Source organism: Microtus pennsylvanicus, chromosome 1, assembly GCF_037038515.1.
Source record: "Microtus pennsylvanicus isolate mMicPen1 chromosome 1, mMicPen1.hap1, whole genome shotgun sequence".
Classification (NCBI taxonomy): domain Eukaryota; kingdom Metazoa; phylum Chordata; class Mammalia; order Rodentia; family Cricetidae; genus Microtus; species Microtus pennsylvanicus.
In genome coordinates, this window is record NC_134579.1 from 151,231,114 (window position 1) to 151,248,689 (window position 17,576).

General features: G+C 50.2%; 2 protein-coding genes across 8 annotated transcripts in view; both read left to right on the forward strand.

The window, feature by feature from the left end:
* The window catches only part of Ptprh (protein tyrosine phosphatase receptor type H), a 39,045-nt gene extending 33,369 nt beyond the window's left edge, over nucleotides 1–5,676 (forward strand). For all 5 annotated transcript variants that reach the window (XM_075941933.1, XM_075941943.1, XM_075941965.1 and 2 more), the window contains 6 exons: nucleotides 1,524–1,600; nucleotides 1,713–1,847; nucleotides 3,067–3,189; nucleotides 3,323–3,483; nucleotides 4,296–4,431; nucleotides 4,519–5,676. In XM_075941933.1, coding sequence (XP_075798048.1) covers nucleotides 1,524–1,600; nucleotides 1,713–1,847; nucleotides 3,067–3,189; nucleotides 3,323–3,483; nucleotides 4,296–4,431; nucleotides 4,519–4,683 — 797 coding nt within the window. In that variant the 3' untranslated portion in view covers nucleotides 4,684–5,676. The remainder of the gene's footprint in view (nucleotides 1–1,523; nucleotides 1,601–1,712; nucleotides 1,848–3,066; nucleotides 3,190–3,322; nucleotides 3,484–4,295; nucleotides 4,432–4,518) is intronic.
* Nucleotides 5,677–5,743: 67 nt separating this feature from the next.
* Syt5 (synaptotagmin 5) lies at nucleotides 5,744–14,968 on the forward strand. 3 transcript variants are annotated; one of them, XM_075941992.1, is made up of 9 exons: nucleotides 5,744–6,394; nucleotides 7,415–7,552; nucleotides 8,111–8,283; nucleotides 10,945–11,064; nucleotides 11,155–11,322; nucleotides 12,388–12,555; nucleotides 12,724–12,841; nucleotides 13,573–13,706; nucleotides 14,433–14,968. In XM_075941992.1, the coding sequence occupies exons 2-9, from the start codon at nucleotides 7,474–7,476 to the stop codon at nucleotides 14,631–14,633; spliced, it is 1,161 nt and encodes a 386-aa protein (XP_075798107.1). In that variant the 5' UTR covers nucleotides 5,744–6,394; nucleotides 7,415–7,473; the 3' UTR covers nucleotides 14,634–14,968. The 3 variants fall into 3 exon arrangements, with proteins under 3 accessions (XP_075798107.1, XP_075798116.1, XP_075798123.1); XM_075942001.1 differs by having other exon boundaries at nucleotides 6,108–6,394; nucleotides 7,450–7,552; XM_075942008.1 differs by having other exon boundaries at nucleotides 6,127–6,394; nucleotides 12,727–12,841.
* The last annotated feature ends 2,608 nt before the right edge of the window (nucleotides 14,969–17,576 follow it).

The window sequence follows — 17,576 nt, forward strand, 5'->3', positions numbered from 1 at the left end:
CCTCCTCCTCTTCCTCCTCCTCCTCTTCCTCCTCCTCCCCCTCCCCTCCTCTTCCTCCTCCTCCTCTTCCTCCTCCTCCCCCTCCCCCTTCCTCCTCCCCCTCCCTCTCCTCCTCCTCTTCTGCTGCACTGTATGTGTGTGTGTTTTCTTGCATGTGCATGCAGGTATGTGTGGATCTGTATGTGGAAGTCAGAAGTCTTCTTCAGTCACTAGCCACTTCTAATTTTGTATTTTAAAAATCTTTTATTCTAAGCCAGGTGGTGGTGGCACATGCCTTTAATCCCAGCACTCAGGAGGCAGAGGCAGGAGGATCTCTCTGAGTTCCAGACCAGCCTGGTCTACAAGAGCTAGTTCCAGGATAGGTTCCAAAGCTACAGAGAAACCTTGTCTCGAAAAAAACAAAAACAAAACAAAACAACAAAAATTTGTTCTGTGTGTGTGTGTGTGTGTGTGTGTGTGTGTGTGTGTGTGTGTGTGTGAGAGAGAGAGAGAGAGAGAAACAGAGACAGAGAGAGAGAGAGAGAGAGAGAGAGAGAGAGAGAGAGAGAGAGAGAGAGGTTTGTATATGGACGCACCTGTGGAGACCAGAAGGTTTGGATTGATTGGAGCTGAGTTATAGGTGGGTGCCCACAGTGTTGGGAACTGAACCCAGGTCCTCTCAAGAACAGCAAACGCTCTTATCCACAGAGCCATCTCCCTGGCACCATGGGTTGGTTGTTTTTGCATTTTTTATTTATTTAGAGTGGTGGTGGTGTGACATACGTACCACAGCCTGTTGTGGAGGTCAGAGGACAGCCGGTAGGAGTCAGCTCTCTTGTTCCACCATGTGAGGACCAGGATCAAACTCAGTTCATCAGGTTTGGTGGTACCTTGCTGAGCTATCTTGCTGGACCTAATTTTGGTTTTGTTGAGACAGGGTTCCAGTAGCCCAAGCTGACATCAAACTTACTGTGTAGTCAAAGATGATCTTTAACTCTGATCCTCCCACCTCTACCTCCCAAGTGCTTGGGTTACAGCTATCACAACATCTGGTTTTATGCAGCACTAGGGATCCAGCCCAGGGCTTCTTGCAAGCCAGGCAAACACTCTACCTAGCAGCTGAGCCACATAGCCAGTCCTGCCGTGTTTTTGGAAACAGCATTTTTCACGGATCTGGAACTCACCGAGCCTGGCTGGCCTGCAAACTGTGGTGTCCTCCTGTCTGCCCCGCCCCCAGTGCTGGAATTACAAGCCTACTCTCCCATGCCTGGCTTTTTGATATAAGTTTTGGGTCTGGAACTGAGGCCCTATCTGTGCAACAAGCCGAGCCCCCTCGCAGTCCTTCTTTGGTTGGCTTTTGCTTTTTGTTTTCTGAGACAAGGTTTCTCTGTTTAACAGTCCTGGCTGTACTGGCTCTCACTCTGCAGACCACGATGGCCTTGAACTCACAGAGACCTGCCTGCCGCTGCCTCCTAAGGAGTGCTCCACCAATGCTTGGCTCTCCGAGCCCTGTTTTCATTGCTGATGCTGCTCTGTTCTCCTAGATGACTGGTCTCGGGTGCCCCTTAAGCCCCTTCATGAGGAACCAGGCTCCGACTATATCAACGCCAACTTCATGCCTGTAAGGTGGCAGTGGGAGGGGGGACACTCTGTGAGTCTGGAGAGATAAAGAGCTGAAGGGGGTGCTGGCCATCCGATGACCTCTCCTTGACACGCCTGCTTTCCTCAACTAGGGTCTCTGGAGCTCCAAGGAATTTATTGCAACCCAGGGTCCCCTGCCTCACACTGTGGGTGATTTCTGGCGTCTGGTGTGGGAACAGAAGAGCCACACTCTGGTCATGCTGACCAACTGCATGGAGTCTGGACGGGTGAGAAGAGTTCTCTGTCCTGGTGCTAACCACTGAGCACCAACCCTTGACCCTGTCCCGCCTGAACTCTGAGTTGGTACAGTCCCTCTACACACCTCTGCATCCATCTCCAACAAGGAACCATCCCCTCCACTTTCGTAATGTGATCCATGTGTGTGCACGTGTGCATGTGTTCATGCATGGTCCATGTTCTGCTGCTGTGAGTGACTGCCACAGATATAGAACAAAGGTTCATGTGTCTCATGCTTCTGGAGGATGGGAAGTTCAAGATCATGATGCTGGCACCTGGGGAGGGTCTTGCTGCATCACGACAAGATGGAAAGTACCACGTGGTGAGGCACAGCCAGTGTGCTGGCTCTGTTCTCTTTCTCATCGTATACAATCATGAATATCATACTGAGGGCCCCTATGACTTCATCTAATCCTAGTGTCTTCCCATAGACCTCATCTCCAGATACTGTTTGCCTATGAATTTAGGAATGAGGCTCTCACTTCACAAGTTTTTAGAAGAAGCACATTCAAACTATATCAAGGTTCCACAGACCTTGAGATGAAGGAACCCTCTTGGCTGGTGTGAATCTATTTGATCTGGCACCCCTGTGTCCTACGTTGTTGCCAGAGTACCAAGCATATCCTCACCTTGACTAGAAGAATCATTGAAGAGACCAGTACTTGCTTAATATGCATGAGGGCCTAGGTTCAATTCCCAGCACCATAGAAACCTATGAGGTGGCACAAACCTATACAATCCAGCACTCTGGAAGATAGAGGCAGGAGGACCATAAGTCAAGGTCATCTTTGACTTCAAATAAAGCCCAAGTAGGTCCTCTCAGGGGGAAAAAAACCAACATGCAAAGATGTCTTGTTCTCAGGGGTGGGGAGATGGCAAAGTGGATAAGGGATTTAACACTGGAAGCACAAGCGCCGGAGCTTGGATCCTCAGACCTGCGTAAATGCCAAGTGAGCACAGTGACTCGCTTGTAATTCTAGCCCTTAGAAGGCAGATAAATGGAGGCTCTGGACCAAGCTGGCCAGCCAGACTAGTCATAGTGTGCAAGCTCCCTGTCTCAGCGAGTACAGTGTAGAGTGTGGTTGCGAAAGTCTCGTGACAACAGTCTCAGGCATCCATACCCGTATGCACACACATGCGTGTTCATTCCCAGTGTGCTCTCACACACGCCCCGTTCTGCTTTCTGACTGTCCTGGTCTCCCTGCCCAGGTGAAGTGCGAGCATTACTGGCCTCTGGATGCGCAGCCCTGCACGCATGGGCAGTTGCAAGTGACGTTGATGAGTGAGGAGGTGAAGGAGAACTGGACAGTGAGGGATCTTCAGCTCTTCCATGTGAGTCCCTTCAGCCCCACCAAGAACACCTCAAGAGATCTCCCTGCAGTGTGTGGCCCAGAAACTCCCCCGTTAGGCATAGAAGCTTCTGGAGTCTCTACACTCTCCCTGCTCAGCCCTCATCTCCTTTCAGGTGGGAGAACAACAGACTCACTCTGTGCGCCAATTCCACTTCCTGGCCTGGCCAGATCATGGAGTTCCTTACTCCCCAGACCCTTTGCTGGATTTCCAAAAGGTGCTGCGGGAGTGGGTGGACCAGAGCATGGATGGGGGTCCTCCCATTGTACATTGCAGGTGAGTGTGACCCTGGAAGTCTCTCCATTGGAGAGTTCTGTTCCCTGTCCCCAGGGACTCTGAATCCATCACAGACATGCACACATACACATAATTAAAAGAAAAATATAATCTTTAAAAATCAATTAGGGGCTAGACATACGCCTGTGATCCCACACTTGGGAGGCAGAGGCAGGTGGATCAGCTTGGTCAGGAGAGTCAGGGCAACACAGAGAAGCCCTGTTTTGCAAAACCAAAGCCAAATCAATCAAACAACAACAAACCCCACACCAACTTGTTTAGGAGTTATTCCTGTGAATTTCAGCTCCAGACCTGTTATTAACTGCATGGCCCGAGTCACGTGACTTCCTCAACTTTCACGTTGCCCCCTGTGAGATGGGTGTGCAGATACATCCCATTTTTTTAAAAAATATTTATTTATTTATTATGTATACAATATTCTGTCTGTATGCCTGAAGGCCAGAAGAGGGTGCCAGACCTCTTTACAGATGGTTGTGAGCCACCATGTGGTTGCTGGGAATTGAACTCAGGACCTTTGGAAAAGCAGGCAATGCTCTTAACCACTGAGCCATCTCTCCAGCTCCAGATACATCCCATTTTTATGCTTGGAGCAGTGACGAGACCAAGCAGAGTTCACAGAACATGGAGGCAGAAACTGCTAGTCACTGTCATTGCCCCACAGTCCCCACTTAAACTGCGACTTGTTGAGTGTCACACTTTCCGGGTGCTCCAAAACCACTCCATATCAGCCGCTAGAACTCCAGACTTCCCCTTCTTCTGGAGGCCTGACTCCTGTCTTGTCCCTTGCCTAGCGCTGGCGTGGGCCGGACGGGCACCCTCATTGCATTGGACGTCCTACTCCGACAGCTGGAGTGTGAGGGGCTGGTGGGTCCCTTCAGCTTCGTGAAGAAGATGAGAGAGAGCCGGCCATTGATGGTGCAGACAGAGGTGAGGGGCTCTAAGGGGGTGTGAACATGGTGTGGGAATGAGGTACCCTTTGGGGGAGCATTCCTCATCTCTGTGCATCCCCCCCAGGCCCAGTACATATTCCTCCATCAATGCATCTTGAGGTTCCTCCAGAAGTCAGCCCCCTCCCTCATCCTAAAGGAGTCGATCTATGAGAATGTGCCAAACTTCATTTATGAGAATGTAGCTGCCATCAGACCCCATGAGTCCGAGGTCTCAGCTACTGGGTGCTGAGCCTACACACAGAAATAATCAGGTTGGATACGGACCCCTGCTGAAGCCCAGAATCCTGAACCTCCAGGAGAAATGAGGTTTGGAGTCTCAGCCTCCCCAGCCCACTGGAAAGCCATCTCCTGTTGTCCAGGGACAGGATGGGACTGCTGTACTTCTGATATGAGCCTTGTGGGAGCTGGGAGCCTAAGGACAGGGGCAACAAGGGATTTCCTGTTCTTTGAGTGGAGGTGGCTGTGGCTGGGGCATGCAGGGTCTCAAAGAAATGGACTGGAGCCTGGATTTAGAAGAAAGAATCAGGATCTGGAATTCTGCTACCCGAGGAACAAGGGCGGGCAGGTACCTGCCCTTCCCCCGATTATTTCAGAAATGGAATCAGTCTCCTTGAATCAGAGGCTGAAGGGAGCCCCTTTGCTTGTGGTCTCCGTGCACCCCGTGCCTGCACATTCTTTCTGTCCATATAATTTATTGAACTATTCTCCTCGAAGGTGGGTTTTTGTTTCTGGAGATAATATTGGGATAGAAGAGGGGGTTCCACACATTAAAACTGGAGCAAACACATGGAGGGAACGTGAAGAGCCCATTATACTCCATCACTCACTACAAAAGGATAGCTCAGTGGGAAAATGCTTCCTTTGCAAGCTTGGGGACCTGAATTTGAGCCCCAGAACCCATGTGGAAAAATCTGGGTGTGGTGGGGCTTGCTTGTAACGGTAGAAGTGAGGAGGCAGAGGTGGACAGGTCCCTTGAGCTTGATGGCCAGCCAACCTAGCCTACTCGGTGTGTTCCGGGCCAGTGAGAATGTCTCTCAAGACAAGATAGACAGGGCCACTGTGTACTCAGCTGGAAAAGACCCTTCCTGTAAAGCGTGGTGACCTGAGGTCAGTCCCCAGGAATGCAATGGTGGCTGGAGAGAGCCAATGCCTTCAAACTGTCCTTTGACCTCCACACGCCCACTCCCCCCCAAATAAATAAATGTAATTTAAGTTTTTAAAAGGTGGAGGGAAAACATGCAAAGTTGCCTTCTCACCTTCACACACATGAACGTGCACCACTATACACACGGACACACAAGTGCGCGCGCACACACATATACAGATTCGGATGGCCAGGTCTTTCAAAGAGGGGTGAGGTACTAGACCTCTGTGTTGGCTGCAGCCAAGGATGTAAGGGATTGGTTAAGGGGAAGTGATGTCTGAGAGCAGAAATGCTGGAAGCTCCTATTCCTTGCCTTGAGAATCTGGGTAACTTAGTACTTGGTCTCCAGAGGAGCTTCTCATGGATCTTGAAACCAAGTGCTCTGGAATCCAGTTAATTGCATTGTAAAAAAGTCTGTTTTGTGTGTGTGTTGCGGGGGCTGGTGCTCACTGTAGATGTCCGATGACTTAGCCAGACGTCAGAACATTCTAGGGTACTAAGATCAACGTACGTGGGCGCCATGGTGGTTCTCGGGTGTGGCGGGCCGAGGGGCGGAGCAGGGCGTTCTCCTTTCTCCGGGGCAGAACACGCACGCACACATATGCACACATTCACACACGCGCGCGCGTTCACACACAGGGGCACAGGCACCAGCCTGGCTGGACTCAGCCGCGCCCCCACCCCGCCGAGCTAGATCAGCACACCGGAGAGCGCCATCCGCCCACGTGCTGGGGGCGGGGTCCCGGCAGCCCACCACTCGGCGCTTTCAGGAGGGTCCTATCCAGCCACCTAGCAGGTAGGAGCTGTGGGACCCTCTGACCAAGCCACATCCTCAGTTCTATTCGTAGAGGGACCGAGGTGTGTGGCAGGGGTAGGGGTGAGGGACTGGGTGGAGGGACGCTGACAAGAATCAACTGTGAGTAGCAGATTGAAGCCCTAACCTAGGAGATTGCTGTGTGGAGAGGAGAGACAGGTGTGGAGACAAAGAGAGAAGGTCGGTAGGCAGAAAGCAGAGAGAGAGAGAGAAGAGAGAGAGAAGAGAGAGAGAGAGAGAGAGAGAGAGAGAGAGAGAGAGAGAGAGAGAGAGAGAGAGAGAGAGAGACCGAGGCCAGACAACAGAGGGCAGCAGAGACGCGGGCGAGAGAAGGATGTGGGGGACAGAGTAGGGAAGATGTCCATCTGGGGTTTAGAGAGAAGTGAACGCCGACTAGGTCACGAGAACAGGTGTGAGGACAGAGTCGGGGTGCGCGCGAGAGATTCGCGAGCAAGAGGATGTGGGTGCCCAACAGAGGTGCGGGGGCAGGTTTCCCACTTCACCAGCAAGAGCGGTGGTGCAAAGGGTCCGATGTAGAGAGAGAAGCCATTGGGGATGCACAGAGCACAGGCCGCCCTCAACCACCCTCGCAGGGCCGCGGGATCCCTGTCCCTAGTCCCGTGCACCGGCACCGCCCGGCCTTCGTTTCTGTGCGTCAGTCCCTCCCGTTGTCTTGGCAACAGGCTCGTTGCCCAGCAACCAGCTTTGCTATCACCCTGCCTGGAGCCTGGCGGTCTCTCTGGGCAACAGCGGTCTCTCTGGGCAACAGCGGTCTGCTGGTTCCCACGCCTGCCTTCGTCCACTTCCGGATCAAGCCCTTGGGAAGGGCAAGGAAGGGGCAGAAGAGGGTGGTTGGGGGATGCCTGCAGAGAGGGAGCGTCCCTTTGTGATGGAATTGGGTTCTCCCAAAGCCCGCCCTGGGCCTGGAAAGGCCGAGATTCATTCCCAATGTGCACCGAAAGTCTTTGATGCGCAGAAAGCTCAACGGATGCTTGGGGGTAGGAGTGGGGGGATAGGGTACTTGGGTACCTCTGCAGGAAACACCGCAGGAACCCGACGCCATGTTCCCGGAGCCCCCTACCCCTGGCTCTCCAGCGCCTGAGACACCTCCAGACTCCAGCCGCATCAGGCAGGGTGCAGGTGAGAGAAACCTAGGCTAGCCCAAGTGGAAAACCCCCGCGGGATCCCTAGGGGCGGGACTCAGATGCAAAGACTCGGATTGGTGAACTGGAAAATCCGGCAGGGATCATGGGTCTGAATCCCAGACTAGAATCTGAACTACTGAAAAGGAAAGACAGGTTTGAGAGGAAAACCAGAAGCGGATTAAGGGTGGGGCATGGAATGGGATCATAAATGGGTGAATGGAAACCGAGACCCAGGAGCGAGCAAAGAAGCGTCTTCTAAAAGCAATAGGAGTTAAGCGAACATCAAAATGTGTGTATAGACGTCACTACTGTAAGCAAGCAAGCAAGCAAACAAACAAACAACAAAAAGATAACAAATCATGTCAGCGTGGGTTAGAGCATCAACTGGGTTTTATAGGAGAGACTGGTTGGAAGGTAAACATGGGATTAAAATGGGATGGAATTGGCTGGAGGGGCATCCAGGCTAAGATTCAAGCTGTCATAGGGAGTCAAGGCTGAGCTAGCCAGCCGACTTCCCAGAGCTTCGATGCATCTTGTGTCCATCCTTCTGCAGTGCCTGCCTGGGTCCTGGCCACCATCGTACTGGGCTCAGGCCTCCTGATCTTCAGCAGCTGTTTCTGTCTCTACCGGAAGCGCTGTCGGAGACGGATGGGCAAGAAGAGCCAGGCCCAAGCCCAAGTCCACCTTCAGGAAGTGAAAGAGCTGGGCCGGAGTTACATAGATAAGGTGTGACACGGACAGCTTCTTGACCCTTTCTTTTGCACACCCGGCTGCCCCCAATGTCCCCACTGGATTCTGGGGACCAGAGCTTGTAACTGTCCACAAAAACTCTCCAGTCTGAGCTGGGTGTGATGGTGTACCTGTGCAATCCCAGCACTTGGGAGGCTGAGGCAGTAGGGTTGCCGTGAGTTCAAAATCAACCAGAGCTATATAGTGCCTGTAATGCCAGCCTGGGCTAAAAAGTGAGACCTTGCCTCACAAAACAAAACAGGACTGAGAAGCTGGCTCAGTGGTTCAGAGCACTTGCTACTCTTACAGAGGACACAGGTTCGGTTCCCAGAACCCACATGGTGGCTCACAACCATCTGTAAGTATAGTTCTAGGAGACCCAACACCCTCTTCTGACTTCTGTGGGTGCCAGGTACACATGTGATACACATACATACGTGTGGGCAAAACACTAATACACATAAAGTAAATAAATATATAAAACAAAACCAAACAAACAAATGAAAAAAACAGTAGGCAACGTGGTTGCTAAGCAAGCATACAGACCATAGTTCTGATCCCTTACCCACCCAAAAGCTGGACGTGGCCATGCATGCCTATAGCTCCAGCAGTGGGGGTGGAGAGGGAGTAGAAACAGGCATATTCCTGGAACTTCATGACCAGCCTGTCTAGGAGAAATGGTAAACTTTAGCTTGAGTGAGAGACCCTGTCTCAAAAAGTAAGGTAGAGAGTAAGAGAGGAAGACACCCAAAGTTGACCTCTGACCTTCACGCACGTGCACAGGAATAGATGAGTATAGCAACATACACAGGCGTGCACACACACACACACACACACACACACACACACACACACCTATTTACAGCCACGCTGCCCTAAATATTCTGGAGAAGTGGCTTACTTAGGATGTTGTCATAAGCAGGGCACAACAGACATTGTGGTATGAACAGCCCTAGAGTCAGAGGAAGTTTCCTGATGACTTCTATGGCTAGACCAGAACGACAGAGTTAGCTGAGAGCCAGGACAAGAGCATTCCGGTCAAAGGAAGAGCAGGTGTTGAGGACGGCTTACTGGGTCTTGAGGTGAAGCAATAGAGAGTTGTTCACAGTGTCCCATAGTGGGGCATCTCGAAGATTGAGCACTCTCCACGTAAGGAGGTGTTTTCCCAAGACAGGGACAGGGTCCTGGGAATGTAGCTCAATAGCCAAGCATTTTCCTGGCCATATGAAGCCCTGGATTCAATCCCTGGCACCACATAAGGCGTGGTAGTGTACCCCAGTATTCCCAGATCTTGGGAAGCGGGGGCAGGAGGATCCAGAAATTCAAGGTTATCCGTGGTTACACGGTAAGTTGAGGGCCAACGTGAGCTATACGACAGCATGTCTGAGAGAGATCAGCATATATGTCATGAATGCACACCAGTGGACACACACACACACATACGTCACCGAGGACTTAGGGGGTATGGAGAGTGGTGAAGAGCACTTGTTCCTCTTCCAGAGGACCACGCTCTGTCCCCAGTGCCCACGTAGGACCACGCTCTGTCCCCAGTGCCCACGTAGGACCACGCTCTGTCCCCAGTGCCCACGTAGGACCACGCTCTGTCCCCAGTGCCCACGTAGGACCACGCTCTGTCCCCAGTGCCCACGTAGGACCACGCTCTGTCCCCAGTGCCCATGTAGGACCACGTTCTGTCCCCAGTGCCCATATAGGACCACGTTCTGTCCCCAGTGCCCATGTAGGACCACGTTCTGTCCCCAGTGCCCATGTAGAATGGCTCCCAACCACCTACAACATCTCCAGGGTATCCAATACCTCTCACCCCCACGGGCAGCTGCACTCACATGCACGTATCCACATGAAGACACACGCCTACACACAACTTAAGATATAAAAAATCAGTATTAAAAAATGAATAGACTGTGGTAGAATCTGAATATTATGCCCCCAAGGGCAGAGTGGAATTCAGGCCAGGCAGTCTTGGGTTTCCAACCCTGGGGACCATTTTTTTGTCTGTGTGACCTTGAGAACTACATCTGCGGTTCGTGGTAATTAACTCATGTTTCTCCTCCTTTCACAACAAGTAGCTGTTGTTATAATTATTACCTAGAAGGATTCTTTTTGGGATCCTGGAACCCACTCTCCATTTCTGTTCCTTAAATCAGTGATTTCAAAGGCCATGTATGTCAGAATCACCTCCAACTTTGTTGAAATGTAAATTTTGGATGGAATTCACACAGACCTCATGAATCAGAACCCCTAATAAGGTGACCTCGATATTTTACCACTAGTCTCTGATGGATACTAGACTTTGAGAGTCTATGGTGGGTTAAAAAAAAAACCTTATATGCTAAATGCTAAGCACGTGGTAAATATACCATTTTCCTGTGGCAAGATGATGGTGGTAATTCGTACTGTTATCCCAGTACATTCATAAGAAACAGTCCCAGACTGTGTCTCACTGTCTGTTTCTATAGCAGACATCACTAATCAAATGCTGACAGATATGTCGCCTTTGTAACCATATCTTGTTCCAGACATTACTAATCAAATACTGTTTAGACAAGAGGGAGGGGTCTGTGAGCCTCTTGAGGTTTCTGAGCCTGGAGGGTGCTAGTTTCCAGAGAAGATTCCATCAAGAAGTCCCTGGTTTTTTAGGTTCAGCCTGAAATAGAGGAGCTGGATCCCTCACCATCCATGCCAGGCCAGCAGGTACCAGACAAGCACCAGCTAGGACGACTGCAGTATTCACTGGATTATGACTTCCAGACGGGTCAGGTGGGTGTGAAGGAGGGCAAATGCTTTGGAAGGGGAGACCCTGGGTGGCAGGCTGGACTAGAGTCCTTCTTCTGTGTCTGGGCCCTGCAGCTCCTGGTGGGCATCCTGCAAGCTGAAGGGCTGGCGGCGTTGGACCTAGGAGGTTCTTCAGACCCCTATGTTAGCGTCTATCTGCTGCCAGACAAGCGGAGGCGACATGAGACCAAGGTGCATCGGCAGACCCTGAATCCACACTTTGAGGAAACCTTTGCCTTCAAGGTGAGTTCCTGTTGCCATCACCCCATGGTCCTCAGCCTACCCCTCGACCCTGGAATGCTAAGGACTGACCCCTTCCGCTCTCCCTGGAAGAAGATACAGCTCAGGTAGCAGCTGCCTGTGTGTATAGGCAGTGGAGGCGGTTCCTTGGGACCTGGAGTTGTCCCCGGGAACACTGCAGTGCCTGGGCTGTCTGTGATTTGATCCTTGTCCGTTCACGTGAGTTTTCTTCTGCCGATCCCTGTACTTTACTGAGGTCCCTGGAACCTCACTGCCCATGTTATGGGGTATTTGCACACTGTGTGAAGATATGTCACTGTGGTTGGTTTAATAAAGAGCTGGATGGCCAATAGCTAGGCGGGAAGAGATTGAGGAAGACTTCTGGGGACAGAGAAGGCTCTGGGAAAAAGAAAGGCAGAGTCGCCAGCCAGACATGGAGAGGAAACAAAAGGTGCAAACTAACATCAGATGGCAGAAAGCAGATTAATATAAATGGGGTTAATTTAAGTTGTAAGATGTAAATGGAGCTACATGTTTGTTTCCCGGCTGCCCAGACCTGAATAATCACACAGACACTATATTAATTAATATTGACTGTTTGGTCAATAGCTTAGACATATTCCTAGCTAACTCTTACATCTTAAGTTGACCCATTTCTATTAATCTGTGTATCACCATGAGGCTGTGGCCTACTGGTAAGGTTCCGGTGTCCTTCTCCTTCAGCAGCTACATGGCATCTCTGAGACTCTGCCTACCCTCTGCCTCTTCCAGTCTGGTTATATTCTGCCCTGCCATAGGCCAAAGCCGCTTCTTTATTAACCAATGGTAATAAAATATATTCATAGCATACAGAGGGGGGAATACCACATCAGTAAGAGCTTGTTGAGACTAGCCTGAGCTAAAGGCCAAGCTTTCATAATTAATAAGAAGTCTCTGTGTAGCTAGTTGGGAGCTGGCAGTCCAAAGGAAACTGTCTACAGCCCCACTCCACTTCCACCTGAATATTCTATCCCCCACACCCTCTCTCTCTGGCTTCCTATCCTGCCCCCCTGTATTCCCTTCCTCCAGGTGCCGTATGTGGAACTGGGAGGCAGAGTGCTGGTCATGGCAGTATACGATTTCGATCGCTTCTCCCGCAATGATGCCATCGGGGAGGTGCGGGTGCCCATGAGTTCAGTGAATCTGGGCCGGCCGGTGCAGGCCTGGAGAGAGCTGCAGACGGCTCCCAAAGAGGAGGTGAGCGTGCGTGACCCCGCCCATCCCTACTCAGGACCAATCAGATAACAGGCTTTCGAGAGGGCGAACTAGCTGGCTCCACTTCTGGTGTCTGACTCTGGACCATTCCATTCCAAAGCCAGTAGGTGAGGGGCCGATTTGGGTGATAGGTTCCATTCCTCCTTTTAGCAGGAGAAACTGGGGGACATCTGCTTCTCTCTCCGCTATGTCCCCACGGCCGGAAAACTGACCGTCATTGTTCTGGAAGCTAAAAACCTGAAGAAGATGGATGTAGGAGGACTCTCAGGTGTGTGCAAAACAAAAAATGGTGTGTGTGTGTGTGTGTGTGTGTGTGTGTGTGTGTGTGTGTGAGTGAGTGAGTGTTAGGGTTTATACTGCTGTGATAAAGACTATGATTTTAAAAAAAATGGGGAAGAAAACGTTTAATCTTACAGCTTTATTTTGTGACATTCGATCACTGACAGAAGTCAGGGCAGGAACTCAAGGAGAGCAGGAACCTGGAGGTAGGAGCTGCTGCAGATGGGCAGAAAGGAGTTCAGCGTCCTGGCTTTCTCCCCGTGGCTTTCTCAGCTTGCTTCTTATACATCTGGGACCATTTGTCCAGGGTTGACACTCCCCACAGTGGGCAAGGTCCTCACATCAACCCCTAATTAGGAAACTACCTCCTGCCTGCAGGCAACATCATGAAGGCATTTTCTCGTTTTTGGTTCACTCTTCTCAGATAACTCTAACTTGTATCAATTTGATAACAAAACAACCATGACAAGCACCAATCAGGACAGGGGGTGTGTTTTTGACTAGTGGTTCTGATAGCTTCTTGATCTGGGGGGTCTCTTAGGGGATAGCAGAACCCATACTGCTGTGGGATACAGAACTGATCCTATCCAGAAAAGGGACACCTGAGGGGTACATGGGGTGATTCTATCTGTGTCCAAAAGAGATTCTTCACGGCTTCCACACAGCCTGATCCCATGAGCCCAGCAGTGCGGAGTTAAAGGATGTCTTTCTTTGCCCCAGATCCCTATGTGAAGGTGCACCTGCTTCAGGGAGGCAAAAAGGTTCAGAAGAAGAAAACCACCATTAAGAAGAACACCCTGAACCCCTATTATAACGAGGCCTTCAGCTTCGAGGTGCCCTGTGACCAAGTGCAGGTGAGTGCACCCATGTCCCTGATTTTACTGAGACAGCTCCACCACGGGAACCCCCAAGGATGGTAGTGGCAAAGGGAAAGAGGCCTGGGCATCAGTGAAGAACCAGCCCTAAGATCTGAGGTCATATTTTTCGTCTCCATTTCCTCCTCTGGAGACCAGGAGGCCTGGCCTTAGAACCTGGCCTTGGGCATGCTTTCCCCTAAGCAAGACATGCATGTGTGGATAGTAAATGCCTGTCCCCAGCAAGGCCCGCCCCCAACAAACTTAGACCTTCTAGTTCCTATTTTAAAGTCTTTGGATCACCACACCCATATCAAGGACTTGCATGTCTGCCCCTCTTCTGAGTTCTGATCTCTAAGGAGGTCCCTACCAAGCTCTGGGCCATGGGTGTTGTGGGTTTATCTCTGTAGAAGTTGGGTGTTATGGCACATGCCTTTGATCCCAGCACTCCGTAGAGGCCAAGCTGCTCTACATAGCAAGTTCTAGACCAGGCACAGCTACATAGTAAGACCCTGTCTAAAACAGGAAAAAAAGGAAGGAAGGAAGGAAGAATTTACTTTTCAAAGGAACAAAAATTCCTGGGCACCTCTTTGTCTTTTCCAATTGCCACTCTTCCCTGCCCCAAACTCCCGTGGCAATGTCCCTACATAGCCTGGTCACAGGGAATGTCCTTGGCATGACCCCTACACCTTTCCCTATGCCTCCTTCCTTTCTCACCCTCTCCAGAAAGTCCAGGTGGAGCTGACTGTATTGGACTATGACAAGCTGGGCAAGAATGAGGCCATCGGGAGAGTGGCAGTGGGTGCAGCCGTTGGTGGGGCTGGCCTACGGCACTGGGCTGACATGTTGGCCAACCCCAGGCGGCCCATTGCCCAGTGGCACTCGCTGCGGCCCCCTGACAGAGCCAGGCCAATGGTTGCGCCCTGATCCCTATATCAGGCAAGCACCCGACCAGATCCCTCGCTCCCAGCCCCTACACTTCTCCCCACAAGCCTCTCCAGACATTGCATCTGTTCTTACCTCCACACAGGAAATATTTCTAACTTCCAGCACCACTCCCATGCCCCGAAACCACAGTGATCCTGCAGGGAGGTGGTTAAGTCTGGCATCCCCTGCCCCAGGATCCTACCCTTTGCTTTGACAATCAGCTGTGAAGCCTGTTATCTCCTTTCTCCCAATCTCTTAGCTCTTCCCACACAGTTTAACTCCTGCACACTGCTCCTGGGGCCAAATAAATAAATACTCAGCAGCTTGGCGACTCAGCCCCAGTGTTCTTGATGTGCGTACGGGGGGAGGAGGGCAGGACCCAGTGGCTGGAACCAAGAACGACGCTGGCCTCCCAGCCCAAGGGAATGCCAGGTCGGATTAACACTGAACACCTTGGACACCCACCCAGGGAAACCCACCCACCTACCACTAACCCATTCATATACTTATCCATTCTTTCTCTGAACCTCGGTTTCCTCATAAGAAGAAAAAAACTTGTGATGATGATAATACCTATAGTGTGGCTGCTGTGAGGGGTCAGGGAGAACCCCCTTACAGTAAATTAATTAGTCCATGTGCTCACCAGCCAGGTAAAGGTTGGATCACTGAGCTACACCCCAGCCCCTCACTGGGGGATTCTAGGCAGGGGCTCTACCACTGAGCCACACCCCAGCCCCTCACACGGGGATTCTAGGCAGGGGCTCTACCACTGGGCCACACCCCAGCCCCTCACACGGGGATTCTAGGCAGGGGCTCTACCACTGAGCCACACCCCCAGCCCCTCACTGGGTGATTCTAGGGAATCACTTTACTATTGATTCTCAACCTTAGTCATCTTTTTAACCTAAGTTTCCCAGCCTCTCCTTAAACTCATGAGCTCAGACTTTGCTCCTCATGACTTACTCTTATCAAGGAAACAAAGTAGGTAGGTTTCCAACTGAAATCTTCAGAAAGCCCATGACCTAAAGTCTCAAGAGCTCACCTCCATTCTACACTGAAATCTCTGGAGAATCTACGGCCACACCACCCTCAAAGGCCCAACCTTACCCGTGATACTTGAGGAAGAGCCAATGGTACCCTTCCCCTCCCTCTTTCAACACATGTTGCTTGCCATTGTATTTCTGGGAAGATGATTACTTAGCCAACTCTATCTCTCCCCAGGCAGGATTTGGTGTGATGGACAGGTCTCTGCTGTTTGAGAATTCAGCCCTCTGAACAGCGGGTTAAGTAGGAAATGGGGGCATGAAGTATCCCCAGATACTAGGGAAAGAATATACATTTGACCTCTGAGCTTCCTGGCAACCAATGAGCAATAATCAGTTCCATGGATTATCGTGTCCATGAGATTTAGAAAGTCTCCACAAAATCACCAGGTGGTGGTGACACACATCTTTAATCCCGGCACTCGGGAGGCAAAGGCAGGTGGATCTCTGTGAGTTTGAGGCCAGCCTGGTCTACAGAGTGAATGCCAAGACAGGCAGCAAAAACAAGCAAAAACAAACAAAAAGAAAGGAAGAAAGAAAGAAAAGAATACAGAAAACTAGAAAATGTCCACAAAATCCTAGCAGTGGTTTTTCCTGTGCGACTGTGTGCATTGCTCGTAAGAAGGCTATAATTATTACTGGGGCTGGAGAGATGGCTCAGTGTAAGAGCACTAGCTGCTCTCCCAGGAGTTCTGAGTTCAATTCCCAGTAACCACATGGCAGCTCACAACCATCTATAATAGGATCTGATGCCCTCTTCTGGCGTGCAGGCATATGTGCAGATAGAGCACTCATTCTTAAAAATATAAATAAATAAAATTTAAAAAGAAGACAGTATTATCTTCAGTGAACTACTACCACCACTTACTGCCAATATTGCTCTACAGAAAATTCATGATAAATACAATATTTATTCTTATTGGCAAGTGAAGAAAATTTCTGCAGTTTGCTATGGGTCAGATAGCCAAGAAGTTTGACTTTAAGTTCTGGTACTTGAACCTATTATGTGTTTTCTTTATTTTTAAAGATTTATTTATTTTACTATTTTGTGCATATGAATGTTTTGCCTGATTCTTTGTTTGTGCACCGTGTATGTGCCTGATGCCCACTGAGGTCAGAAGAGGGCATTAGATCTGTGTGACTAGAGTTAGTAGGCCTCTGTGAGTCACCGTGTGGATGCTGGGAAGGGCAACGTGCTCTTAACTGCTGGGCTAACTCTCTAGTCTGTAAATCTGTTTAGATTTAGGTTAAGATCTTGGGGTCTCGGTTTTCCATCTCAGCAAGAAAGCAAACCAATAAGAAGAAAACTATTACAAATAACCACCGATATCAAGAATTAAATCCACGGTCTGGAGAGATGGTTCAGCGGTTAAGAGCTCTTGATGTTCTTGCAGGGGTCCTGGGTTTGGTTCCTAACATCCATATATTGAATCATGCTATCCATAATTGGAGTTCCAGGAGATCTGATGGCTTCTTCTGACCTCCGCAGGAACCGGACACACATGTGGTACACATATGTGTAGCTGAAACATACATGTATCAAAGGCATGATGAACTTTAGTCATAGCACTCGGGAGGCAGAGGCAGGTGGATCTCTGTGAGTTCGAGGCCAGCCTGGTCTGCAGAATAGACACAGCTACATGATAGAGAAGCCATCCCTCAAAAAAAAAAAAAAGAGAGAAATCTAATATTTTTTAGATAGTAAAATCCAGTGAATGTTGAGAAATTTAGGGAGTTCAGGGAGATCTTTTCTGGGGTGACATTCGAATGACATGGTAAGGAGGGGTGACATGCATAACTATAAGGGAGAAATAGAATGGAATATTATCCCACCCCAAAAAGAAATGAAGTGTGCTATTCGAGTACTTGCTGAATTCAATCCTGGGCACCCATATAAAAG